The 27,867-nt window shown below is 46.0% G+C and overlaps 3 protein-coding genes across 8 annotated transcripts in view; 1 reads left to right on the forward strand and 2 right to left on the reverse strand.

Annotated features, from left to right (window-relative positions):
- Window positions 1–4,685, reverse strand: part of LRRC74A (leucine rich repeat containing 74A) — a 29,783-nt gene extending 25,098 nt beyond the window's left edge. Inside the window, exons 1-6 of the mRNA XM_075194630.1 lie at window positions 4,611–4,685; window positions 3,762–3,882; window positions 3,063–3,238; window positions 2,816–2,923; window positions 2,640–2,733; window positions 1,351–1,400 (exon numbers count right to left, since the gene is read on the reverse strand). Of these exons, the coding sequence (XP_075050731.1) occupies window positions 1,351–1,400; window positions 2,640–2,733; window positions 2,816–2,923; window positions 3,063–3,238; window positions 3,762–3,882; window positions 4,611–4,685 (624 nt within the window). The remainder of the gene's footprint in view (window positions 1–1,350; window positions 1,401–2,639; window positions 2,734–2,815; window positions 2,924–3,062; window positions 3,239–3,761; window positions 3,883–4,610) is intronic.
- Window positions 1–24,703, forward strand: part of ANGEL1 (angel homolog 1) — a 146,325-nt gene extending 121,622 nt beyond the window's left edge. For 2 of the 6 annotated variants that reach the window (XM_075194637.1, XM_075194638.1), the window contains 9 exons: window positions 19,548–19,834; window positions 19,929–20,137; window positions 22,707–22,776; window positions 22,861–23,297; window positions 23,374–23,500; window positions 23,768–23,878; window positions 23,953–24,022; window positions 24,240–24,406; window positions 24,500–24,703. In XM_075194637.1, the coding sequence (XP_075050738.1) occupies window positions 19,600–19,834; window positions 19,929–20,137; window positions 22,707–22,776; window positions 22,861–23,297; window positions 23,374–23,500; window positions 23,768–23,878; window positions 23,953–24,022; window positions 24,240–24,406; window positions 24,500–24,660 (1,587 nt within the window). In that variant the 5' untranslated portion in view covers window positions 19,548–19,599 and the 3' untranslated portion in view covers window positions 24,661–24,703. The other 4 variants (XM_075194635.1, XM_075194636.1, XM_075194640.1 and 1 more) reach the window with 4 other exon arrangements.
- Window positions 24,704–25,145: 442 nt separating this feature from the next.
- VASH1 (vasohibin 1) lies at window positions 25,146–26,934 on the reverse strand (the record flags this gene model as incomplete). The annotated part of the gene is made up of 3 exons (XM_075194631.1): window positions 25,146–25,649; window positions 26,340–26,443; window positions 26,526–26,934. Coding segments are annotated over 3 exons (583 nt in total), but the record flags the coding sequence as incomplete, so codon positions are not given.
- Between the last annotated feature and the right edge of the window lie 933 nt (window positions 26,935–27,867).

Genomic DNA, 27,867 nt, shown 5'->3' on the forward strand with positions numbered 1-27,867 from the left:
CGGCATAGACTGATTTTATGGTTCCCAAAGTGGAATGTGGACATAATCCTCTACGGTGAACCGATATGTAAAATGAACCAGCAAAGGGAGGGTAATGTTACTAGAATTCCACCACAATGTATAAAGTCTTCCATACATATTTTAGAATGTAAGCTCTTTCGGTTTCATGTCATTGTGTAGAAGTTCCCTCAATAGGATAAATAATAGGTCTGAGTGACAAGTGGTGTTCAGGCTCACAAGATTAAGCGGAATATTTTATTATAGATATGTGCCAGAAGTTTACGCAGTCTTGACAGCCCGAGTGTGCGTCTTCTTCACCACAACTGGCTTCTGGCTCCTCGTGATAGCGCTAACACCGCGCAGTGCCGCCATACAGAGGCCCCTCCTGTAATTATTTTGCTGTACAGCAGCGGCTGTGATGAAACCTTCACCAGCCTGCGCCTCGTTTCTTACACAATGTGGAGTATAACAACATGGACTTTTATACCTCTGTTAGGTGTTCCCCAGATTCCCAGAGTGCAGTGTCTCATTACATGGGCATAAGGGGACATTGTAGCCCTGACTATATAGGAGACTTCTTCACTATGTGTTACCCATTATAATAATCTGCACAGTTGATTTTGCAGTGATGCTGTTATACATTGTACTTCAACTGAAGCCAGGTGGGTTATGGGTAGGGATTGGGGGGATCCAGTTCCAGGATGCAGGTGAGGGGGCTGTATCTGCATTCACCCCCCCTCTCATATCAACCCCCTCCTAACTCCTGATCAGCTGAGAGCTAGTTCTGGCTGAATAAGCTTGTAAGGCATTAAACAGCCATTCTCAGAGAATCCCATTATCTCAGGTCACCCCTGTCCCAGCCCCTGGAGTGTGGGAGGGTGTGTGACGGTGGGTGTTTATTTCTGCTTTCTGTGCATCCTGCTGGGATATCTGCAGCTCAGAAGATCTCCGGGGATCTTGTTACTTGGTGGGCCTGGTCTAGCAGGGAGACCAGGAGCTGGTCTCCTACCACACTGGTAGAGGAGAGATTGTCAGGACATCCAGGTGACTGAAGCTCCTTAAACTAGTGGGGTAAGGACAGATAATGTGGTAAACCTGCCTGGCATTTATTTACTGTTTGTGTATAGAATCCTAGTGATTGTGTTTACTACAATAAATGTACAGTATGTACAATAAGTCCAACACCCAGAACCTGGCCCACTGGATTACAGACATTGTCCGCAGTGAACATTTTCTTGTTATGATTTGTATTTTATAGAGAAAGTGAGGTTGATCAGTGTTGCTATATAGAGAGACACACGTGTGTAAGAGACACATATAGAAAATAATGTCCTATATATAGACACTCACAGACAAAGCTTCAGCAAAATACTTTGCAGACTTATCGTTAAATCCGTTGTCTGAAAAATAAATGAGAAAAGGGTAATAAATATTGGAAACGGCTCTTGTACCAGGTATAGATTAGCCAGGAAGAAGAGGGTGACGTATGAAACATGATACTAATACCTGACACGGAACATCGTACACCTGACACGGAACATCGTACACCTGACACGGAACATCGTACTACTGACACGGAACATCATACTCCTGACACGGAACATCATACTCCTGACACGGGACATCATACTCCTGACACGGGACATCATACACCTGACACGGGACATCATACACCTGACACGGGACATCATACTCCTGACACGGGACATCATACTCCTGACACGGGACATCATACACATGACACGGGACATCATACACCTGACACGGAACATCATACTCCTGACACGGGACATCATACTCCTGACACGGAACATCATACACCTGACACGGGACATCATACACCTGACACGAAACATCAAACTCCTGACATGGAACATCGTACACCTGACACGGGACATCGTACTCCTGACATGAAACATCGTACACCTGACATGAAACAACATACACCTGACATGGGACAACATACACCTGACACGGGACAACATACACCTGACACGGAACATCATACACCTGACACGGAACATCATACACCTGACACGGAACATCATACACCTGACACGGGACATAATACACCTGACACGGGACATAATACACCTGACACGGAACATCATACACCTGACACGGGACATAATACACCTGACACGGGACATCATACTCCTGAACATCATACTCCTGACATGGAACATCATACACCTGACATGGGACAACATACTCTTGACACGGGACATCATACTCCTGACACTGGACATCATACACCTGACACGGAACATCGTACTCCTGACATGGGACATCATACCCCTGACATGGGACAACATACTCCTGACATGGGACAACATACTCCTGACATGGGACATTATACCCCTGACATGGGACATCATATACCTGACATGGGACATCATACACCCGACATGGGACAACATACTCCTGACATGGGACAACATAATCCTGACATGGGACATCATATACCTGACATGGGACATCATATACCTGACATGGGACAACATACTCCTGACATGGGACATTATACCCCTGACATGGGACATCATATACCTGACATGGGACATCATACACCCGACATGGGACATCATAGTCTTCCACCTGAGTGGTTATACACGTTTGGGGTAAGGTCGGTAACTCACGTGCCAGCTTAATGCAGTGCAGGGAAATATTGTCCAATAACATCCTGGAGAAAACTTCGGACCCCTCTACACCCAGATGGTTGTTAGAAAGATTCTGGGAAGAGAGAGAAACGGTGATATACCAGTCGCTCCCTAGTTACCCCATAATGTACCAACCCGTCAGCCACTGCCTCTACCAGCTCCTGGATATAAGGGTTCTCTCTCAGCATCTTCACCAGGTGAGTGAGCCCCTCAGCCTGTATCCCGTTATCTTCCAGGCTGAGATGTGTGATACTTGTGTTAGACTGGAAGACAGATATATTCGTGTTACACGTGTTCACAAGATGTTGTCATTTACTGTGTGAGCTGTGTCCTCTGTATACAGTATACTGTTCTGTATACAGAGGTGATTCCAGCATCCTCTGATGAACAGATCACACTCACCAGCAGTGATACAGCCATGGCCTCTGCTCCTCGGGGCCCCAGTCCATGATGGTTCAGGTACATGTATGTCTCTTTCATGTGGAGGAGAAAGTACGAGGCGGGCACAACACCCGCCTTGCGGCATGCCTCTTTGTACACGTCCCTCCAGCTGTCCTCCGTGGTGGTCTTCTCTGATTCTGGGGGGAGATGTGAATTAGTGCCGGGACCTGTGTGTGTAAGCAGTACCCCTCTTGTCTCCCTGCATGATACTTATATCCATACTTCTGATCAGTCAGATATAACCGTCCATTAGTCTCACTTCAACAATGCAGACTGTTTGCACCATGTTAGTAGGCAGTGGGATGATTCCCATCATCCCAGAGCAGCCAGATGGCAGCCGTCTTCCTGGGCCCTTCATGGACCTATCCAGCCTAAATTAACCATGGACAAGTTATTTAATCCAGTAAACTGCTACAGAAACTAGCCAATATGTGCTGACACAGGAAAATTCTTACAACATAACATGCCAGTACGTAGCATCTGTGACGGAGCTATCATTGGTGCAGCAGATGCCTTGCAGCGGGGCCCATGGAGATAATAGGGCCCGCTGCATGGCAGAGGATCAGGGGCCCACAACTCGCTAGTGCCGTCTTTGCACAGCATACATACATCAGTGATAAGAGGTATCATACATGGGCTGTACATGTGCAGGGGACTCACCGTCTGGGTCCAGGTCTGTATCGTACGCCTCGGCCGTGTCCTGGACACAGGAGAGGTTTAAAGAGAGCTTCTGCAGGTGTGGACACAAGTCGCTCATCTTGCTGTATGTGTGTGTGAGTCCCTGGGACAGACACAGGATAGTGTGAATCATATAACAGCCCACTGTGAGCTCACCTGTCACACATAATGCCTGGCGTTCACAGGGTGATTAATCGTCTGGACAGAACCCAAATACAGAAGGAGCATCAGATATCAGGTGTAATATATATAATATATATATATAAATATTTAAAATCTAGCAATACAGCTCAGTATTTGCTGGAGCTTGTAGTTCCACAAGTGATTTCTGTAGTCACTGATTACAGACAATGTGAAGTAGTAACATGAGATCCATGGATCTTATTACCTATAAATAATTGACTTGCCCAGATGGCGATGACGTGCGCACTATGTCCTGCGATTAGTGTGCTGCTGATTCACTTTCACCAATTTATTATTTTCAGCCTGTCTCCTAATAATGTCTATATCCTACTTGCCCACTGTCCTGAAATATCTGGGAGACTAGCGAATTCCGAGTAGGCTCCCGGACTCCTGGGAGAGCAGGCAAGTATCCTGCAATTCGGCAGCCAAAATGACTCGATCCGCGTTGAATTGTGTCATTTTGGCTGCGACCACACAACAAAATGGCAATTCCATCATGGACCGGGGCCAAAATGACGCTATTTACTGTGTCCCCTATCCGACATCTCCCGGAGTTCTCCAACTCAAAGGGCTGATGCAGGTGGGTCATCTGCCAGTTACGTATCTTGTGTGAAAGTGGGTGCAGCCTTGTGTGATTCTGTCACTTACACCCGTCTGTATCTGTAGACATGGGACAGGTGGGACGGACGTTATAACGTTGGCCGGGTACATAGGGACGTTCATGCATATACATCTGTTAGGTGTATCTTTTACTTCTGCTACATGACAGGTGCAAATACTTACTGATGATGATAACTTGTCGCAAGCCAGACTAACATGCTGCAAGTGCGGGTGCAGACGCATCTTGAGATGTTTAAGGCTGAGTACACACTGGAGAATTTTCCAATCGACGTGTTATCTACAAGGATTGTACCTACAACTGAAGGTCCGATTGCTTGGGCAATTTATCATCATCATTTATTTATATAGCGCCACTAATTCCGCAGCGCTGTACAGAGAACTCATTCACATCAGTCCCTGCCCCATTGGAGCTTACAGTCTAAATTCCCTACTATAGACACACACTCACACACAGACAGACAGACATGGAGAAACTAGGGTCAATTTTTGATTGCTGCCAATTAACCTACAAGTATGTTTTTGGAGTGCGTAAACACTGACATGATTTACCTTCAGATCTGTGCTCTTTATCTGGACAGCACAATATTCATTTGTTCCTTCCTTCCTGTCACACTGATTAAAACTGCCTTGTTATAGCTATCCGCATGTCATAACTATTGTCGAAGTCAGCAAATTGGATAAAGTCATTTCAATTAAAATCGAGCAAACTTGGTTGTCTTTATCTGAATAGATGCGCTACGGCGTACAAGGGCACGCTACGGCGTGGAAGGGCGTACACAGCTGCAACACGTGGCAGCAACAGTATTTAGTCTTTTACATACATTCGCACAAACACGCATACTTGTAAAATAGTACACATTAATGGTAGTTGCAACACATAGTCATTTATGTCAAAATATAGTAGTATTTATGTTTTATATTATAAGTTATATGCACATTAGTGAAATATATGGAACAGGTTGAAGGAATCATATCATGTGTGGTAATATAACAAACTTCTTAACATTTGCTACTGTTTGGTTCACTCTGCAAGGGAATCGCAGAGTGCATACACAAGTTATGAATGATAGGGAATTATGAACTACTTAAGACTAAGGAATCTTGGCGGGAAGAGCAGAGCATACCCCCTGGAGAGATGACCCCCTCCTTTGGATTCTTTAGGATGAACTAGCCAATGACTGACAACCCCTTGGACCTTCCTGAAACCTGGACCAATAGAAGCAAGCTATACCATCTTCATTGTTTTACTGTATTCCTGTGTGCATATAAGCAGCAGCTTCTCATCTAGTGTTCAGACATCTTGTCCCCAGACTTCAGGATTGAATGACTGCACACTGGATCCAGAGCGCCTGCGATAAGTAACGGCTGTATTTATTATCACTTCGCTTGAATATATTATACTACTTTTTGCGAATAAATCTTTGTGCGTTGGAAACACAAATCGAGGTTTGACAATCGTTATTGGTTAGCGACAATACGCACATAACACTATGATGGCTGCAGAGTAGCGGGCAGAGCGTTGGTACTGGATACTGGGTCCCGACCTCAGAGCAACCGGATAACGGATTAGATTTGGTCTAATCTGTAGGTCACAGGAATTACAGCAGGTAAATTGGCGTCAAAGCAGGTTCTTGAAGCAGTGATGTTTTATTAGCTCAAGTATCCTCATAAGGACAGTTACAGACACTAGTTTGAGGTACTAGTGATATCCAGAAGTACAGCTGGTATGATACATTTCAGTGTAAAACAGGGCTCTTTAAATACAGTTTTGGGACACTAGCCTGGTAGGAGGTAATCCGGTCTCCTGTTCCTTTAACCAATCCAGACTTATTCATGCAGCCTGCACATAAATCAGCCTGGAGGGGTTTAACGCCTATTTACATTGCTGCTCGCGGCACCACTACCTCTGAGGTTTTCTTTTTTTTTTTTTTTCAATTTTTTTTTTATTGAGGTAAAAAGAAAAATATGTCAAGTACAATTAAATGCATTATAAAGTACAAGTATGTATTCACAATTTTTTTTTTTTTTTAACATTCCAATGTGCAATCACCATTACATGTCATTCCATTCCAAAAATCCCCCTTTCCACAGGACTTAACTGTCATTAGATATAAATATATTGATTGGGGGGTCTGCAGAGACCATTCTCAACTCATACCATTCAGTATTGTGGAAACTGTTCCAGAGTTGTGTTCGTATAGCGTGAGGTAAAAGGTCTATAAAACTCTCCCATGTGTTAAAAAATTGTTTTACTCTAGACTCTTTTTGCAAGGAAGTCTCTATGCAATCCATTCGAAATATATGATAGAGTTTTTCTCTAAAAAGAGAGAACACAGGAGGAGAATTCTGGGCCCAGACCTGCAGTATGCTTTTTCTAGCCGCAGCTGAAATTGCTAATAATAAACTTTTGCATCCCCTGCTAACTTTGCAGCTACTTGGAAGTATTCCGAATATCGCCCATTCCGGAGATAGGGGTGCATAGTTCACCAAATATGTATTAGAGAATCTCCAAATCTGAGTCCAGAATCTTTTAATTGGGGGACATTCCCAGAAGCAATGTGTCAGATCCGCTCTTGGAGATCCACATTTCAGACAACAATGAGATTCCGATAGTCCTATCTGAAACCTACGAGATGGAGATAGATACGCTCTATGAAAAATGTTAAGAAACATTTCTGTATAGGTCATGGCCGGTAAAATTTTAATGGAGTTGGCAAGTGCTTTAAGGAGAACTTCTGGAGTCAGATGAGGGAACCGTTCCTGCCATAACGAAAGACCAGTTTTAGAGTGATTATAATCAAATTGATCCCGTATCAAGGAATAGTGTTGCGATATGGCCTGATGAGTTAAGGGAGGCTTTGAAAGCATAACATCCAAGGGGTTATCCCAATCCGAGGGAGGAATTTTCCGCAAAACTGTACTAATGTAATGTTGGCATTGGAATACAGCTAGGTGGTATGGAGCCAGCTGCGGATAAGTTGAGCTAATTTGGGCATAAACGTCTGAGGTTTTCTATTGAATGTTTACCATCAGGATATAACATTTCTATAATCTTGCTCTGAACACAATTTAACTTGCAAAATTCACATTCATCTGTGATCACTTGCATAGGGAGACTAACAGCAAATATAATTACCTCTGTCCTTCAGGCGCAACAGACGTTTTGGCCACTGAACAATGAAAAGGTCTAATTCACATGAGATTACCTGTCTCTACAAAGTTGCAAAACTCAAACATGAAAAACTGTCTCCGAAGTCCACACATTTCCGTACAAGACACATACCACTATTAAAGGATAAGTACATTTGCAATGATATACAGAGGTGCACTGCACTCCTAATTAAAATAAATATCTTCAATAAGTTATTTCTACATGAACCAACCACAAATAAGTCATATATAAAAGTGATCCAGCCACAATGACCAAGGAGAACATGAACATAATCGTCATCACCATGCAAATCTGACTCCTCAGCAAATTGCCCGTCACAGATAAAATAATCAAAGAGTGAACAAGATAGAGATAATATCACGTCAACGCCTACAAAGTCAGCGAACAAAATGCCACTCCATTCTTGATGTCTGTAACTTTGATGAAAGAAAATTGTAATGCTCATAACTGTCATCGATGAACAGTATTTGTGAATTTTGTAACTGAGCAGCCATCTGCCAAACTATTTAATCAACGATGCCACAAGGGTAAAGTCACATTGGATGCAGTAATATCTGCCCCTGTTATTCTGCACTTAATGAAAGGAATTTAACAGTTAACAGAAAAGGGTCCAACATGTGTTATGAATCCTAGTGCATTCACAAAGCAGCAACGGAAGTATAAAGCAAAATGTCTTTATTCAGGCAAATACATAAACAAGGATAACTTAAATCCACGGATAAGAACAGGTTCCAAATACTGACTGTACAGATAAATGGCAGGAACAGGTAATATAAGTTACCCCAGTCCAGGAGGCACGGGGCTGTCCAGGGAAGCAGACAAAGTTCAGGGATCAAGTAGAGATCAGGTTAACAGAATCCAAATAGCCAGACAGAGATCAGGGTCACAAGCGAATAAGCAAAGTCTAGAAGTCAAGCCGAAGGTCAGGGCAACAGGCAAATGAACAGGGTGCAGGAATCAAGCCGAGGGTCACAACAGAAGATCAAGCAGCAATGGAGCAAACACAGGAACAGGGGGAAACCAGCAGCAGCCAGGAATAAACGGATGAACTGCACAGCTTGAGGCAGGTATTTGAAGCATTGCGACAGGTGCAGTTCTAATTAGGCATCAGACAGGAGATTAACTCCTTCAGGCACGTTGAAGAGTTCAGGAACAGAACAGCAGCACCTCTGGTGGTATGAGGTACTGCTGCCACATACATACATACATACATACATACATAGGCAGAGTCGTAACAACATGATATTACTCTTATTTTTTCTGGCATTTTGAGAGGCTTTCAACTAGTCACGTTATAATAAGACATTTTACTGCCTATTTCCTAAGTCTCTCAAACTCCTATTGTCCGTATTGATTAAAACGAGGTTAACCAATAATTTATAGAGCAGAAGGTTTATCCTCTACAATGAATGATCATTTTATCTTGTACTAACACAATGTTTCTAGACATAGAGTAAAAATACCAGCACGGATGATACAAAGTAAATGACCCAATTACAGACTGAAGTTGTGCGCCCACAATGACAGGACAGAGTGACTGACTGTGGAGAACTCTATGGAATCATGTTTCTATGGATAAGAGGGATGGAATGAAGTCTTATCCTGCATAAAAAAAAATGAAAGTTTCATGTGTGAGCAGAACATCCCTTTGTCTTATTATGTTCATAATGTTTACTAAATGAGGCTATCACATGGAAATGTTTTCCCTAGATCCATCACATTGAAATATGTGTTGTTCCTTAACTTTGACTGCCCAGCACAATATGTGCGCATCCATCCATCTATGGAATCTCTGTGATGGTCTGTAAGGATGAAACACGTAGGACCCTGTGAGAATGAAACGCGTTGAAACTCTGTACGGATGAAACACGTAGAATCAATGTGAGGATGAAATGCATAGGGACCCTGTGACAATGAAACGCGTAGAATTGATGTGAGAACTACTGGTTTAAAACATACTTGCCTACTTTTTAATTTTGTGTCCCGGGAGGTCCAGGGGCAGGTGGGTGTGTGTGGACGGGGCTCGGAAAATCACATCACCAAGCCCCACTCCTAAGTGTAATTTTAAAGTCTGTCAGGGACCCAGGAGGTTGCCCTGCTCTCCTGGGAGTCCGGGAGGATCCACAGAAATTTGGGAGTCTCCCGGACATTCTGGGAGATTAGGAAACTATGGTTTAAAATAAATATATTTTTTCTTATTTCCTATATGTGCAAATTAATAGGTATTTATTAAAGTGTTGTGTCTTTACATTATATAGTGATTTTCACTTTCCTGCTCCATGTATGATAATGGAGAAATAACTTTATGAAGAAGAGCTGTTGGGCGGATTTAAAAGTTTATAGAACACAATACAAACCTCTCCAAACCTCTTGTTGTGAAAAGTACACAGTACAGCTCCAGGAAACATGTAATAACAATTCTATACCATAAAATATTATACATCCTGTGTCACTATGCAATAATATACCTTACAGCCCCTGGCACAATTTAATAATAGTAATAATAATAATAATAATAATAATAATAATATAATATAACGTACAGTACTATGTAATAATAGTAATATAAACTACTGCTCCATGTGTTATATAATAATAATAATAATAATAACAATAATAATAATAATAATAATAATAATAATAATAATATAATAATATTATATACATATATATATATATATATATATATATATATATATATATATATATATATATATATATATATACATATAACACTGACACATGAGTCTGATCCTCTGGCAGAGAATAAATAGACCAGCACAAGTGTGTTCTCTGTTCAAAGAACAATAAAGTTTTGTTGAAAAACAACAAGAAAAAAGTGTCCGTGTTGTTGGAGGACGGTCAGCTGACCTGCAGGCCACGTGACTCCATGTCTGTAGCAGGAAGAGCCCTGAGCTGTGAGTCCTCCTCCTACACTGTGGGGATCACTCAGGTCTATTGGTAGTGTCATAATATAGGAGGTGGGGTAATGTGTGACAGTAGCCTGAGGTAATTATTGGGGGGTAATGTGTGACAGCAGCCTGAGGTAATTATTGGGGGGTAATGTGTGACAGCAGCCTGAGGTAATTATTGGGGGGTAATGTGTGACAGCAGCCTGAGGTAATTATTGGGGGTAATGTGTGACAGTAGCCTGAGGTAATTATTGTGGGGTAATGTGTGACAGTAGCCTGAGGTAATTATTGGGGGTAATGTGTGACAGCAGCCTGAGGTAATTATTGGGGGTAATGTGTGACAGTAGCCTGAGGTAATTATTGGGGGGTAATGTGTGACAGTAGCCTGAGGTAATTATTGGGGGGTAATGTGTGACAGTAGCCTGAGGTAATTATTGGGGGGTAATGTGTGACAGTAGCCTGAGGTAATTATTGGGGTAATGTGTGACAGCAGCCTGAGGTAATTATTGGGGGTAATGTGTGACAGCAGCCTGAGGTAATTATTGGGGGTAATGTGTGACAGTAGCCTGAGGTAATTATTGTGGGGTAATGTGTGACAGCAGCCTGAGGTAATTATTGGGGGGTAATGTGTGACAGTAGCCTGAGGTAATTATTGGGGGTAATGTGTGACAGTAGCCTGAGGTAATTATTGGGGGGTAATGTGTGACAGTAGCCTGAGGTAATTATTGGGGGGTAATGTGTGACAGTAGCCTGAGGTAATTATTGTGGGGTAATGTGTGACAGCAGCCTGAGGTAATTATTGGGGGGTAATGTGTGACAGTAGCCTGAGGTAATTATTGGGGGTAATGTGTGACAGCAGCCTGAGGTAATTATTGTGGGGTAATGTGTGACAGCAGCCTGAGGTAATTATTGGGGGGTAATGTGTGACAGTAGCCTGAGGTAATTATTGGGGGGTAATGTGTGACAGCAGCCTGAGGTAATTATTGGGGGGTAATGTGTGACAGTAGCCTGAGGTAATTATTGGGGGGTAATGTGTGACAGCAGCCTGAGGTAATTATTGGGGGGTAATGTGTGACAGTAGCCTGAGGTAATTATTGGGGGGTAATGTGTGACAGTAGCCTGAGGTAATTATTGGGGGGTAATGTGTGACAGTAGCCTGAGGTAATTATTGTAGGGGTAATGTGTGACAGTAGCCTGAGGTAATTATTGGGGGTAATGTGTGACAGTAGCCTGAGGTAATTATTGTAGGGGTAATGTGTGACAGTAGCCTGAGGTAATTATTGTAGGGGTAATGTGTGACAGTAGCCTGAGGTAATTATTGGGGGTAATGTGTGACAGTAGCCTGAGGTAATTATTGGGGGGTAATGTGTGACAGTAGCCTGAGGTAATTATTGGGGGGTAATGTGTGACAGTAGCCTGAGGTAATTATTGGGGGGTAATGTGTGACAGTAGCCTGAGGTAATTATTGGGGGGTAATGTGTGACAGTAGCCTGGGGTAATTATTGGGGGGTAATGTGTGACAGTAGCCTGAGGTAATTATTGGGGGTAATGTGTGACAGTAGCCTGAGGTAATTATTGGGGGGTAATGTGTGACAGTAGCCTGAGGTAATTATTGGGGGTAATGTGTGACAGCAGCCTGAGGTAATTATTGTGGGTAATGTGTGACAGTAGCCTGAGGTAATTATTGTAGGGGTAATGTGTGACAGCAGCCTGAGGTAATTATTGGGGGGTAATGTGTGACAGTAGCCTGAGGTAATTATTGGGGGTAATGTGTGACAGTAGCCTGAGGTAATTATTGTGGGGTAATGTGTGACAGTAGCCTGAGGTAATTATTGGGGGGTAATGTGTGACAGTAGCCTGAGGTAATTATTGGGGGGTAATGTGTGACAGTAGCCTGAGGTAATTATTGGGGGGTAATGTGTGACAGTAGCCTGAGGTAATTATTGTGGGGTAATGTGTGACAGTAGCCTGAGGTAATTATTGTGGGGTAATGTGTGACAGCAGCCTGAGGTAATTATTGGGGGGTAATGTGTGACAGCAGCCTGAGGTAATTATTGGGGGGTAATGTGTGACAGCAGCCTGAGGTAATTATTGGGGGTAATGTGTGACAGTAGCCTGAGGTAATTATTGGGGGGTAATGTGTGACAGCAGCCTGAGGTAATTATTGGGGGTAATGTGTGACAGTAGCCTGAGGTAATTATTGGGGGTAATGTGTGACAGTAGCCTGAGGTAATTATTGGGGGGTAATGTGTGACAGTAGCCTGAGGTAATTATTGGGGGGTAATGTGTGACAGCAGCCTGAGGTAATTATTGGGGGGTAATGTGTGACAGCAGCCTGAGGTAATTATTGGGGGTAATATGTGACAGCAGCCTGAGGTAATTATTGGGGGTAATGTGTGACAGCAGCCTGAGGTAATTATTGGGGGTAATGTGTGACAGCAGCCTGAGGTAATTATTGGGGGTAATGTGTGACAGTAGCCTGAGGTAATTATTGGGGGGTAATGTGTGACAGTAGCCTGAGGTAATTATTGGGGGTAATGTGTGACAGCAGCCTGAGGTAATTATTGTGGGGTAATGTGTGACAGTAGCCTGAGGTAATTATTGGGGGGTAATGTGTGACAGCAGCCTGAGGTAATTATTGTGGGGTAATGTGTGACAGTAGCCTGAGGTAATTATTGTAGGGGTAATGTGTGACAGCAGCCTGAGGTAATTATTGTGGGGTAATGTGTGACAGCAGCCTGAGGTAATTATTGTGGGGTAATGTGTGACAGCAGCCTGAGGTAATTATTGGGGGGTAATGTGTGACAGCAGCCTGAGGTAATTATTGTGGGGTAATGTGTGACAGTAGCCTGAGGTAATTATTGGGGGGTAATGTGTGACAGCAGCCTGAGGTAATTATTGGGGGGTAATGTGTGACAGCAGCCTGAGGTAATTATTGGGGGTAATGTGTGACAGTAGCCTGAGGTAATTATTGGGGGGTAATGTGTGACAGCAGCCTGAGGTAATTATTGTGGGGGTAATGTGTGACAGCAGCCTGAGGTAATTATTGGGGGTAATGTGTGACAGCAGCCTGAGGTAATTATTGGGGGTAATGTGTGACAGTAGCCTGAGGTAATTATTGGGGGGTAATGTGTGACAGCAGCCTGAGGTAATTATTGGGGGGTAATGTGTGACAGTAGCCTGAGGTAATTATTGGGGGTAATGTGTGACAGCAGCCTGAGGTAATTATTGGGGGTAATGTGTGACAGTAGCCTGAGGTAATTATTGTAGGGGTAATGTGTGACAGCAGCCTGAGGTAGTTATTGTAGGGGTAATGTGTGACAGTAGCCTGAGGTAATTATTGGGGGGTAATGTGTGACAGTAGCCTGGGGTAATTATTGGGGGGTAATGTGTGACAGTAGCCTGAGGTAATTATTGGGGGGTAATGTGTGACAGTAGCCTGAGGTAATTATTGGGGGTAATGTGTGACAGCAGCCTGAGGTAATTATTGTGGGTAATGTGTGACAGTAGCCTGAGGTAATTATTGTAGGGGTAATGTGTGACAGCAGCCTGAGGTAATTATTGGGGGGTAATGTGTGACAGTAGCCTGAGGTAATTATTGTGGGGTAATGTGTGACAGTAGCCTGAGGTAATTATTGTGGGGTAATGTGTGACAGTAGCCTGAGGTAATTATTGTGGGGTAATGTGTGACAGCAGCCTGAGGTAATTATTGGGGGGTAATGTGTGACAGCAGCCTGAGGTAATTATTGGGGGGTAATGTGTGACAGCAGCCTGAGGTAATTATTGGGGGGTAATGTGTGACAGCAGCCTGAGGTAATTATTGGGGGTAATGTGTGACAGTAGCCTGAGGTAATTATTGGGGGGTAATGTGTGACAGCAGCCTGAGGTAATTATTGGGGGTAATGTGTGACAGTAGCCTGAGGTAATTATTGGGGGGTAATGTGTGACAGTAGCCTGAGGTAATTATTGGGGGGTAATGTGTGACAGCAGCCTGAGGTAATTATTGGGGGGTAATGTGTGACAGCAGCCTGAGGTAATTATTGGGGGTAATGTGTGACAGTAGCCTGAGGTAATTATTGTGGGGTAATGTGTGACAGCAGCCTGAGGTAATTATTGGGGGGTAATGTGTGACAGTAGCCTGAGGTAATTATTGGGGGGTAATGTGTGACAGTAGCCTGGGGTAATTATTGGGGGTAATGTGTGACAGTAGCCTGAGGTAATTATTGGGGGTAATGTGTGACAGTAGCCTGAGGTAATTATTGGGGGTAATGTGTGACAGTAGCCTGAGGTAATTATTGGGGGTAATGTGTGACAGTAGCCTGAGGTAATTATTGGGGGTAATGTGTGACAGTAGCCTGAGGTAATTATTGGGGGGTAATGTGTGACAGTAGCCTGAGGTAATTATTGGGGGTAATGTGTGACAGCAGCCTGAGGTAATTATTGGGGGGTAATGTGTGACAGTAGCCTGAGGTAATTATTGGGGGTAATGTGTGACAGCAGCCTGAGGTAACTATTGGGGGTAATGTGTCACAGCAGCCTGAGGTAATTATTGGGGGGTAATGTGTGACAGTAGCCTGAGGTAATTATTGGGGGTAATGTGTGACAGTAGCCTGAGGTAATTATTGGGGGGGTAATATGTGACAGCAGCCTGAGGTAATTATTGGGGGTAATGTGTGACAGCAGCCTGAGGTAATTATTGGGGGTAATGTGTGACAGTAGCCTGAGGTAATTATTGGGGGGTAATGTGTGACAGCAGCCTGAGGTAATTATTGGGGGTAATGTGTGACAGTAGCCTGAGGTAATTATTGGGGGTAATGTGTGACAGTAGCCTGAGGTAATTATTGGGGGTAATGTGTGACAGTAGCCTGAGGTAATTATTGGGGGTAATGTGTGACAGCAGCCTGAGGTAATTATTGGGGGGTAATGTGTGACAGCAGCCTGAGGTAATTATTGTGGGGTAATGTGTGACAGCAGCCTGAGGTAATTATTGTGGGGTAATGTGTGACAGCAGCCTGAGGTAATTATTGGGGGTAATGTGTGACAGTAGCCTGAGGTAATTATTGGGGGGTAATGTGTGACAGCAGCCTGAGGTAATTATTGGGGGGTAATGTGTGACAGTAGCCTGAGGTAATTATTGGGGGGTAATGTGTGACAGCAGCCTGAGGTAATTATTGGGGGGGTAATGTGTGACAGCAGCCTGAGGTAATTATTGGGGGTAATGTGTGACAGTAGCCTGAGGTAATTATTGGGGGGTAATGTGTGACAGTAGCCTGAGGTAATTATTGGGGGTAATGTGCGACAGTAGCCTGAGGTAATTATTGGGGGGTAATGTGTGACAGTAGCCTGAGGTAATTATTGGGGGTAATGTGTGACAGCAGCCTGAGGTAATTATTGGGGGTAATGTGTGACAGTAGCCTGAGGTAATTATTGGGGGTAATGTGTGACAGTAGCCTGAGGTAATTATTGGGGGGTAATGTGTGACAGTAGCCTGAGGTAATTATTGGGGGTAATGTGTGACAGTAGCCTGAGGTAATTATTGGGGGGTAATGTGTGACAGTAGCCTGAGGTAATTATTGGGGGGTAATGTGTGACAGTAGCCTGAGGTAATTATTGGGGGGTAATGTGTGACAGTAGCCTGAGGTAATTATTGGGGGGTAATGTGTGACAGTAGCCTGAGGTAATTATTGGGGGGTAATGTGTGACAGTAGCCTGAGGTAATTATTGGGGGGTAATGTGTGACAGTAGCCTGAGGTAATTATTGGGGGGTAATGTGTGACAGTAGCCTGAGGTAATTATTGGGGGGTAATGTGTGACAGCAGCCTGAGGTAATTATTGGGGGGTAATGTGTGACAGTAGCCTGAGGTAATTATTAGGGGTAATGTGTGACAGTAGCCTGAGGTAATTATTGGGGGGTAATGTGTGACAGCAGCCTGAGGTAATTATTGGGGGTAATGTGTGACAGCAGCCTGAGGTAATTATTGGGGGTAATGTGTGACAGTAGCCTGAGGTAATTATTGGGGGGTAATGTGTGACAGTAGCCTGAGGTAATTATTGGGGGGTAATGTGTGACAGTAGCCTGAGGTAATTATTGGGGGGTAATGTGTGACAGTAGCCTGAGGTAATTATTGGGGGGTAATGTGTGACAGTAGCCTGAGGTAATTATTGTGGGGTAATGTGTGACAGCAGCCTGAGGTAATTATTGGGGGGTAATGTGTGACAGTAGCCTGAGGTAATTATTGGGGGTAATGTGTGACAGCAGCCTGAGGTAATTATTGGGGGTAATGTGTGACAGCAGCCTGAGGTAATTATTGTGGGGTAATGTGTGACAGCAGCCTGAGGTAATTATTGGGGGTAATGTGTGACAGTAGCCTGAGGTAATTATTGTGGGGTAATGTGTGACAGCAGCCTGAGGTAATTATTGGGGGGTAATGTGTGACAGCAGCCTGAGGTAATTATTGGGGGGTAATGTGTGACAGCAGCCTGAGGTAATTATTGGGGGTAATGTGTGACAGTAGCCTGAGGTAATTATTGGGGGTAATGTGTGACAGCAGCCTGAGGTAATTATTGGGGGGTAATGTGTGACAGCAGCCTGAGGTAATTATTGGGGGGTAATGTGTGACAGCAGCCTGAGGTAATTATTGGGGGTAATGTGTGACAGTAGCCTGAGGTAATTATTGGGGGTAATGTGTGACAGTAGCCTGAGGTAATTATTGTGGGGTAATGTGTGACAGCAGCCTGAGGTAATTATTGGGGGGTAATGTGTGACAGTAGCCTGAGGTAATTATTGGGGGGTAATGTGTGACAGTAGCCTGAGGTAATTATTGGGGGGTAATGTGTGACAGTAGCCTGAGGTAATTATTGGGGGGTAATGTGTGACAGTAGCCTGAGGTAATTATTGGGGGGTAATGTGTGACAGTAGCCTGAGGTAATTATTGGGGGGTAATGTGTGACAGCAGCCTGAGGTAATTATTGGGGGGTAATGTGTGACAGCAGCCTGAGGTAATTATTGGGGGGGTAATGTGTGACAGCAGCCTGAGGTAATTATTGGGGGGTAATGTGTGACAGTAGCCTGAGGTAATTATTGGGGGGTAATGTGTGACAGCAGCCTGAGGTAATTATTGGGGGGTAATGTGTGACAGTAGCCTGAGGTAATTATTGTGGGGTAATGTGTGACAGCAGCCTGAGGTAATTATTGGGGGGTAATGTGTGACAGTAGCCTGAGGTAATTATTGGGGGGTAATGTGTGACATTACCCTGTGCACAGTATATTACAGATCCGATGATATAGTATATATTAGGATTTGAATGATACAGTATATTTTAGGAATTTGATAATACATTATACACCCATCAGCCACAACATCAATAACACTGACAAGTGATGTGAATGACATTGATTATCTCCTTATAATGTTACCTGTCAATGGGTGGGATATATTAGGAAGTAAGTGAACTGTCAGGAAGCCAGGAAAAATGGACAAGCATAAGAATCTGAGCGACTTTGACAAGGGACATTTTTTGATGGCTAGAGGGTGGGGGTGATGCAGAACATCTATAAAATGTCAGGTCTTGTGGGGTGCTCCCGGTATGCAGTGGTTAGTACCTACCAAAAGTGATACATGGAAGTACAGGGTCATGGGTGCCCAAGGCTCATTGATGCTCGTGGGGTATGAAGGCGCCCGTCTGGTCCAATCCCACAGAAGAGCTACTGTAGCACAAATTGCAGAAAAAATTAATGCTGGCTATGATAGAAAGGTGTCAGAACACACAGAGCATCGCAGCTTGCTGTGTGGTGGTAGACCAGTCAGAGTGCCCATGCTGACCCCTATCCACCGCTGAAACCATTTACAATGGGCTTGTGAGGGCAGAACTGGATCATAGAGTAATGGAAGAAGGTGGCCTGGTCTGATGAATCACGTTTTCTTTTACATCCTATGAATGGCCGGGTGCAGTGTGCATCGTTTACCTGGAGAAGAGATTGCACTATGATGCACTATGGGAAGAAGGCAAGCGGCTGGAGTCAGTGTGATGCTCTGGGCAATGTTCTGCTGGGAAACCTTGGGTCCTGACATTCATGTGGATGTTACTTTGATATGTACCAGCTACCTAAACATTGTTGCAGACCAAGTACACCCCATCATGGCAATGTTATTCCCTCATGGCAGGATAATGCGTCTTGCCACACTGCAAAAATTGTTTGGAAATGGTTTGAGGAACATGACAAAGAGCTGAAGGTGTTGATTCAGCCTCCAAATTCCCCAGATCTCCTACCGATTGAGCATCTGTGGGATGAGCTGGAAAAATAAGTCCGAGCCAAGGAGGCCCCACCTCACAACTTACAGGACTTAAACATAGAATTTGACGGCAGATAAGAACCACTTGGCCCTTCTAGTCTGCCCATTTTTTTTAACCTATTAACTTCAAACCCTATTTGATCCTTAGTTCTTTGTAAGGATATCATTATATCTATCCCAAGCATGTTTAAATTGCTCTACGGTATTCGCCTCTACCACCTCTGATGGGAGGCTATTCCACTTATCCACTACCCTTTCTGTGATGTAATTTTTCCTCAAATTTCCTTTGAACCTACTTCCCCCCCATTATCGGTACATGTCCTTGTGTCCTCGTGTTCTAATTGTTGTTCTACTTCCCTTCCATTGAAGAATGTTTCCCTCCTGTAAAGGATCTGCTGCTAATGTATTGGTGCCAGATACCACAGGACACCTCAGAGGTCTTGTGGAGTCCATGCCTCGATGGGTCAGAGCTGTTTTGGTGGCACAAGGGGGAATTTCACAATACTAGGCAGGTGGTTTAATATTGTGGCTGATCTGTGTAACTTGGTAATCCATCCATTCAGCAGCTCTTGCCCTCATTACACAGGCTATAATGCCCGTGCAGCATCCTGGGCTGTGAAAAGTCATCAAAGACTGACATGGAAAGTGTACAGAGCCAGATAACCATGGAGGTCGCAGAATCAGCAGCAAGGTCTGAGGAGGCGACATCTGATGGTACAGAGGAGCCGCAGTCGCAACCTGTTGCTAAGCAGGACGCCACCTGGTTGGAGGACTTTACGGTGCAGGAATGGATACCATCCAAGGAAGCAAAACCAGAAAAGTGGCAGATGGGGGACCTGGAAGAGGCTCTTCCACAGCCCATTATATACCACGGTCAGTGTAAAGTCATACCCAGTATATATATATATATTTTTTTATATTTGAAGCACCATGGGGAGGGTGACTCATGTGGTCTCTCTGTACTCAGAGCTCCTGTGGAGAGACTGGCAGGATCTCTATGACTCCGTCACCCCCAGCATCCAACAATTCGATTTCACCGTCCTGACATACAACCTGCTCTCCCAGGACCTGGTAGACCAGAACCCAGAGCTCTACCAACACTGTTCCCCCTCTATCCTGCAGTGGGAGTACCGCTGGCCCAACATTCTCCAAGAGCTGCAGCACTGGGAGGCCGATGTGAGTCACAGAGAGGATGGGAGGTATAGTCTTTGCCGCAATAGACCTTGCATTATGTATACAGTGTTGTGTCTCTGTGTTCTGACCCTTATCTTTCCATACCCCCCATCATCTCTCCATCTGCCTGTATCATCCCCATATCCCCTCTCCAACTGCCTGTATCATCCCGCTACCATCTCTCCATCTGCTTGTATGACCCCCCCACCTACCACTCTACTATCTATTACCCCCCCCACATCTCTTCATCTGCTTGTATCATCCCCCTACCCCCTCTCCCATCTGCCTGTATCGTCCCCCTATCCTCTCTCTCCGTCTGCCTGCATCGTCCTCCTATCCCATCTCTCCGTCTGCCTGGATTGTCCTCCTATCCCCTCTCTCCGTCTGCCTGGATCGTCCTCCTATCCCCTCTCTCTGTCTGCCTGGATCGTCCTCCTATCCCCTCTCTCTGTCTGCCTGGATCGTCCTCCTATCCCCTCTCTCTGTCTGCCTGGATCGTCCTCCTATCCCCTCTCTCTGTCTGCCTGGATCGTCCTCCTATCCCCTCTCTCTGTCTGCCTGGATCGTCCTCCTATCCCCTCTCTCTGTCTGCCTGGATCGTCCTCCTATCCCCTCTCTCCGTCTGCTTGTATCATCCCCCTACCCCCTCTCCCATCTGCCTGTATCGTCCCCCTATCCTCTCTCTCTGTCTGCCTGCATCGTCCTCCTATCCCCTCTCTCCGTCTGCCTGGATCGTCCTCCTATCCCCTCTCTCCGTCTGCCTGGATCGTCCTCCTATCCCTTCTCTCCGTCTGCCTGGATCGTCCTCCTATCCCCTCTCTCCGTCTGCCTGGATCGTCCCCCTATCCCCTCTCTCCGTCTGCCTGGATCGTCCCCCTATCCCCTCTCTCCATCTGCCTGCATCGTCCCCCTATCCCATCTCTCGGTCTGCCTGGATCGTCCCCCTATCCCCTCTCTCTCGGTCTGCCTGGATCGTCCCCCTATCCCCTCTCTCTCGGTCTGCCTGGATCGTCCCCCTATCCCCTCTCTCTCGGTCTGCCTGGATCGTCCCCCTATCCCCTCTCTCTCGGTCTGCCTGGATCGTCCCCCTATCCCCTCTCTCTCGGTCTGCCTGGATCGTCCCCCTATCCCCTCTCTCTCGGTCTGCCTGGATCGTCCCCCTATCCCCTCTCTCTCGGTCTGCCTGGATCGTCCCCCTATCCCCTCTCTCTCGGTCTGCCTGGATCGTCCCCCTATCCCCTCTCTCTCGGTCTGCCTGGATCGTCCCCCTATCCCCTCTCTCCGTCTGCCTGGATCGTCCCCCTATCCCCTCTCTCTCGGTCTGCCTGGATCGTCCCCCTATCCCCTCTCTCTCGGTATGCCTGTATCATCGTCCCCCTATCCCCTCTCTCTCTGTCTGCCTGTATCATCGTCCCCCTATCCCCTCTCTCTCGGTCTGCCTGTATCATCGTCCCCCTATCCCCTCTCTCTCGGTCTGCCTGTATCATCGTCCCCCTATCCCCTCTCTCTCGGTCTGCCTGTATCATCGTCCCCCTATCCCCTCTCTCTCGGTCTGCCTGTATCATCGTCCCCCTATCCCCTCTCTCTCGGTCTGCCTGTATCATCGTCCCCCTATCCCCTCTCTCTCGGTCTGCCTGTATCATCGTCCCCCTATCCCCTCTCTCTCGGTCTGCCTGTATCATCGTCCCCCTATCCCCTCTCTCTCGGTCTGCCTGTATCAACGTCCCCCTATCCCCTCTCTCTCGGTCTGCCTGTATCATCGTCCCCCTATCCCCTCTCTCTCGGTCTGCCTGTATCATCGTCCCCCTATCCCCTCTCTCTCGGTCTGCCTGTATCATCGTCCCCCTATCCCCTCTCTCTCGGTCTGCCTGTATCATCGTCCCCCTATCCCCTCTCTCTCGGTCTGCCTGTATCATCGTCCCCCTATCCCCTCTCTCTCGGTCTGCCTGTATCATCGTCCCCCTATCCCCTCTCTCTCGGTCTGCCTGTATCATCGTCCCCCTATCCCCTCTCTCTCGGTCTGCCTGTATCATCGTCCCCCTATCCCCTCTCTCTCGGTCTGCCTGTATCATCGTCCCCCTATCCCCTCTCTCTCGGTCTGCCTGTATCATCGTCCCCCTATCCCCTCTCTCTCGGTCTGCCTGTATCATCGTCCCCCTATCCCCTCTCTCTCGGTCTGCCTGTATCATCGTCCCCCTATCCCCTCTCTCTCGGTCTGCCTGTATCATCGTCCCCCTATCCCCTCTCTCTCGGTCTGCCTGTATCATCGTCCCCCTATCCCCTCTCTCTCGGTCTGCCTGTATCATCGTCCCCCTATCCCCTCTCTCTCGGTCTGGGGGGGAGAAAATTACCCCAGAGTGCTATGAGGCAGAAATGCCAACAAAATGCTAATAACCTGTGTTACTCCTACCCTACCTCTCACTCCTTCTCTATTGAACTGAAGCTATCTATGCTCCCTTTGACTGCCTGTTAATCCTACTGATGTTCCTGCCTGTCACTTTGGCTCAGATGATGTCTCTCCATATACAATGCATGTTAATCAGTGTGTAATTCGTGCTCTGGTCTTCCTCAGATTCTCTGTCTCCAGGAGGTACAAGAAGATCATTACCGGGAGCAGGTGCAGCCTGGCCTCACTGCATTGGGTAACTCTCTCTTTGGGCGATGCTTGTGCCATTTAAAAGTGAAGACTTATGGTAAAGTATTGATATCTTGCTGTGTCGCCTCAGGTTACAGCTGTCACTACAAGCGGCGAACTGGCAGGAAAACTGATGGCTGCTGTACGAGCTTCAAGGCTCATCGTTTCACGCTGCTCTCCGAGAGCCATGTTGAGTTTTTCCGACCTGGGATTGAAGTGTTAAACCGTGATAACGTGGGTCTCATACTATTACTGCAGCCATTGCTCACTGAGGACATACAAGATGGTTGCCCCCCTCCCCTGCTGTGTGTGGCAAATACCCACCTCCTCTATAACCCTCGAAGGGGGGACATTAAGCTGGCACAACTGGCACTTTTACTGGCAGAGGTGGATAAGTTATCTTCTTCCCCTAACGGCTCTCGTTGCCCAATCATCCTGTGTGGAGATCTAAACTCAACACCCAACTCTCCACTCTACCAGCTGCTGTACAATGGTGTCCTGAACTACAGCGGTCTGCCGGCCTGGAAGGTGGGAACGGGGAGAGGGGCACTGGAGGGACTATTGAGCAAGTTTCCTGTTCATCTGATATGACTTATGCACACAGGTCTCCGGACAGGAGGAGTACTGTACCACCCCTCATCCAAGAACCCTGCCATCTCCTCTGTGGCCAGATATACTGGGCATCAATCAGCACTGTCAGTATGTAACGCAGAGGGCCCCAAGGGTCAAAGGTAAGATCATCCATAGCATACGCTCTACTGAACGGAGGTAGATGTTTAATGCTCCTTAGAGGGTAACTCCACGTTCAGAGAATATTATTTCAGGCAGATTGTCCTTGAAGACCACAGCAGGTGAACTCAAGTCTGTACATCAGGTAATTCTATTTACATGCAGATCTGTAATTCTGTGGAGGTGGAGTTCCCTCTTAACCTTTCTGCACTCACACTGAACTCCTTACTGAACAGCTCAGGGGGTCTCATATTTGTGTTGTCACTTAGACAGACGGACGTACACCCGAGAATGCCTCTGGAAGCTGCGGTACTGTGACTGTGCTCTTCAGCGTCCCAAACATCTTGTGCTGATCAAGGGAGTGACTGACAATAAGCCAGGTAGGTGGGCGAGGAGAGGGGGGGTAAGTTACGTCCAGTGTATAAACCGCTCTCGTTCCATCTATGTCGCACAGATCCGCTCGCAGGGACGGACCATAACTTCCAGGCCGGGAACTTCCTGAGCTCCGGGGGGGCATTTCTCAGGTACTTATGTTTTTCCGCTATAGTTCTCCTTACCGTGACATCAGTGGACATGTTCTTGTGTATAAATCAAATCTAAATATAATAATATATCTTCAGGAGTGATCTGGAGGGCAGTAGGTAATAGTCTGATGGGCATATATCCCCCCAGCACGTATAATTCCTGGGTGTTGTTAGATGAGCTCTGGCCTGGGTGCAGCAGTTATCTTTTTACCTACAGGACACCCCTGTTACTCCAACACAACCTTAACCTGACATCGGCTTATAACCATTTCCTGCCTGCAAAAAGCCGTCCTGAAGTCACCACCATCCCGTTTGGCGTGGGCAGCACTGTGGATTACATCTTCTATTCTGCTGAGCCGCTCCCGATATGCAGCACGGATCACGGTGAGCAAGTAAACAAGATAATAACGCTTTGCACAATGTTATACGTTGCGTATTGATAGCCCCCATTCTTACACTTGTTCCTGTGTCTCCCAGGACTGCGCTTCTACCAGGACAGTCAGTTGAAGCTTTTGGGGAGGTTGTGTCTTCTCTGTGAGGACGATCTGTGGGCAGCCCAGGGGCTTCCAAATCCATTCTGCTCCTCAGACCATCTCTGCTTATTGGCCCGGTTCAGCCTGGATCTGTCGGCCCCATAAGCAGCGTGACCAATTGTGAATAAAGATCAGCGTTGCACACGGATTTATCGATCTGGTGTCTACTGATATTTCCTCCAGCAGAGATGTGGACCTGGTAGTGGGGACATTTGTTTTGGATTGTTTTTAGGTTTTGTGTTATGAAATTCTCATTGTGGCGCTGTCTACTGCAACCCCCAACACCAGAAATCATCTGGGCATGGCCTGGTCCCGCGGCAGCTCCTTCCCATCAGAAGGTGGAACTGCCAGGCCCTGTTTGCTGTTACTGTCCATGTGTGCAGAGATGTATGGAGAAATGTACATATATAATGAGAGCTGAATGCTGCAGTTTAGTGGCAGAGTGAGGATTGTGTTTGCAGTGTGTGAAACGTGCAATAAATATAGATAAAGACTGATTAATATCCAGACATGGGGGAGAGGGGATTAGATGTAAGGGAATTGTGCTACCGATGTGAGGGTCACATACTGAACAAGGACTAGACAAGAGACAGACTTACGTTGTTTATTGTGGATTCCAAGTAAAAGTGCTGGATAAATAAGAATATGATCATAAAACAAGAATCTCTGCTCAGCCGGTGCAGACATCATACATCGGAAGTGAGAGCGATTACTGGGTCCTGATAGGCTGGCACATGTGGCTTGGTGATAAGGCAATCTGCAAGGGGTTAATACTGACATGTAGCCCTTTACCCCATAGTGATTATTAACTGATCATTTCCTGCCCTCCTCCACCATACACAAACTATTCACCATCCAATCCCCCCCGATTGCATTGAACACCCCAACTTCATCCTGTTCCTGCATCTCAGCTTCCACATGTCATTGATTCAGGAACAAGCGGATCCCTGTGTCATTGTACTGGTGTGGGGCTCCACAGGTAGTATAAAGAGGTGAAAAGGACAAGTTCATAGTGTGGGTGGTCTCAGACGCGGATCTGGTAGCCGCTGAGGTCAGGTAGAGAGTTGGGGTCTGTAGGTTTTTCTCCAGACGGCCTGGAATGAAAAAAGAAAACAGAATATGTTTTACTGTGGTTTGAGACGTTCTCCTTCCCATCCACCTCCAGAAAAGGACATTGTCATCTTTGGTGGAGCTTCTGTTAATCAAATACACCCCCCATCATATGGGAAGAGGGGTGACTCCCTCTGTGACAACGAGAGTACTTCAAGGCCTTCTCTTAGGTCTCCAGCTTAAGTCAGCTTCAGGTATGGGGGGGGGGGGGGGGGGGCTGCAATAACCTGTGTATTATGCTTTTAGTAGATCCCAGCAACCATCTCCGCAACACACGCACTCGTTTCCCCAACACAATCGGCTCTGCATCGTTGCTTTCAATGCAAAAATCTCTGAAACCCACAGCCGTTCATTGCTCCTAATGCTCCTTCCTATCACTTTAATTTAATTTATTCCCTCCTACAACTTTAAAGCATTGCTGAATCATTTTGGGTTCAGTCTGTACCAGGAAAAGGGTTCGTTCGTACTCATTGTATTTAGTAAAAAAAATGGCAAGAAGGCGATCATATAAGTAATCTGTCAGTGGGAAAGCATCTAGATGTAGTATATGCTGCATTCTGTTGGGTGACCAGCAGGTGGCAGTATGGGAATGGTGGTGTAATGTTTACTGGTACTGGCTGGATGGAGAACGTCTAAATTGGACACGAGACAAGAGTAAGAAGGCTGTGTGTTACCTTCTGTCTGGCCGCTCCCTGCGGTGAGGGCTGGACTGCCCTCGTTGGGGTGATGGGGTAATATCCCTCTTTCGCTCTTTAGGTGAAGGGGGGCCCTTTGATATCTAAAAAAAAGAAAAGGATATTAATTCCTAGGAGGACACCCGGCCCTCTCCTCCATCATCACTGCTGCTCTCCCCCCTTTACCCTGAGTCGCATCTCCCTGCTGTGCCGTTCTAGTTCCCTGCGCAGGGCCTCCACACCTAGTTCCTGCACATCCAGCACCGAGTGCTTCCAGTCAATCTGCTCCACGCTGTGCGGGTCATGTGACACATAGGGGCCAATCTTTACTTTACGGAGCGTGTGCCAACAGTGAGCGTACGCTTCCTGAAAATCCACCATCAGGTCGCTGAGCGTTCGGTACCGGAGCGGCTTGTACATCAGATCTTCTCGTCGGCTTATTCCTACAGCCCCAAAATGTCCACCCCAGTGTAAGCCCAGCACGATGTGCCGGAAACAGCCCCCAGAGAATTGGGTCTTGAAGCTGATCGGAAACCGCTCCAGGCCGGAGATGTTGTTAGTCAGGTAGCTGTGGAAGGGGTTTAGGAAAACACATCTAGAGACAAAATTATTTATTTAAAAGTTACTTCTATATTATATCCACTAATCCCAAGGGAGTGAAAAGTGATTACAAGTATATGTATTTGAGATTGAGAAATGCTCTTCTGTGATCATCATTGGGCAGCACGGTGGCGTAGTGGTTAGCACTTCTGCCTTACAGCACTAGGGTCATGAGTTCAATTCCCGACCATGGCCTTATCTGTGAGGAGTTTGTATGTTCTCCCTGTGTTTGTGTGGGTTTCCTCCCACAAGCCAAAAATATACTAGTAGGTTAATTGGCTGCTAACAAAATTGCCCCTAGTCTGTCTGTCTCTGTCTGTGTCTGTGTGTGGGTGTGTGTTAGGGAATTTAGACTGTAAGCCCAAATGGGGCAGGGACTGATGTGAGTTCTCTGTACAGCGCTGCGGAATTAGTGGAGCTATATAAATAAATGATGATGATGATGATCAATAATGCACAGATATTATCTATATTATACATTAGTCACTGCGCAGAGCGCTGCTATGTGCCCTAATGAGAAGAGGGGTGTCATACACAGGCATGATCACAGAGCCACGCCCCCTATAGTCACTGTGAGGAGCGCTCTTATACATGATGCTTCAAATAATGAAAAAATCCCTAATCTATAGAACCTGTAATTAAGAGCATTCCAAATAAAATAGCCTGTACAAGTATTCTACTCTTTCCTCACTAGTGGGTGCTTTACTCTATCACCTCAGCAGAACTAGTGTTACATTCAGCAACACAGGATAACTCTTCCTGTTGGCCATACTCCCCACGCGTGTCACTTTGTGTCCAGGACAGTTCTCTGGCCTGTACCCATTTTTATTTTTACCTCCAGACAACCAGAATGCACTTCTTTACTGTGCTGAATTGAACCACTAATTCTTCCTCCCTTTGTGCTCAGGTTCTGGAGCTGAACGTTGCA

This window comes from Mixophyes fleayi, unplaced genomic scaffold, assembly GCF_038048845.1.
Source record: "Mixophyes fleayi isolate aMixFle1 unplaced genomic scaffold, aMixFle1.hap1 Scaffold_93, whole genome shotgun sequence".
In the NCBI taxonomy this organism is placed as follows: domain Eukaryota; kingdom Metazoa; phylum Chordata; class Amphibia; order Anura; family Limnodynastidae; genus Mixophyes; species Mixophyes fleayi.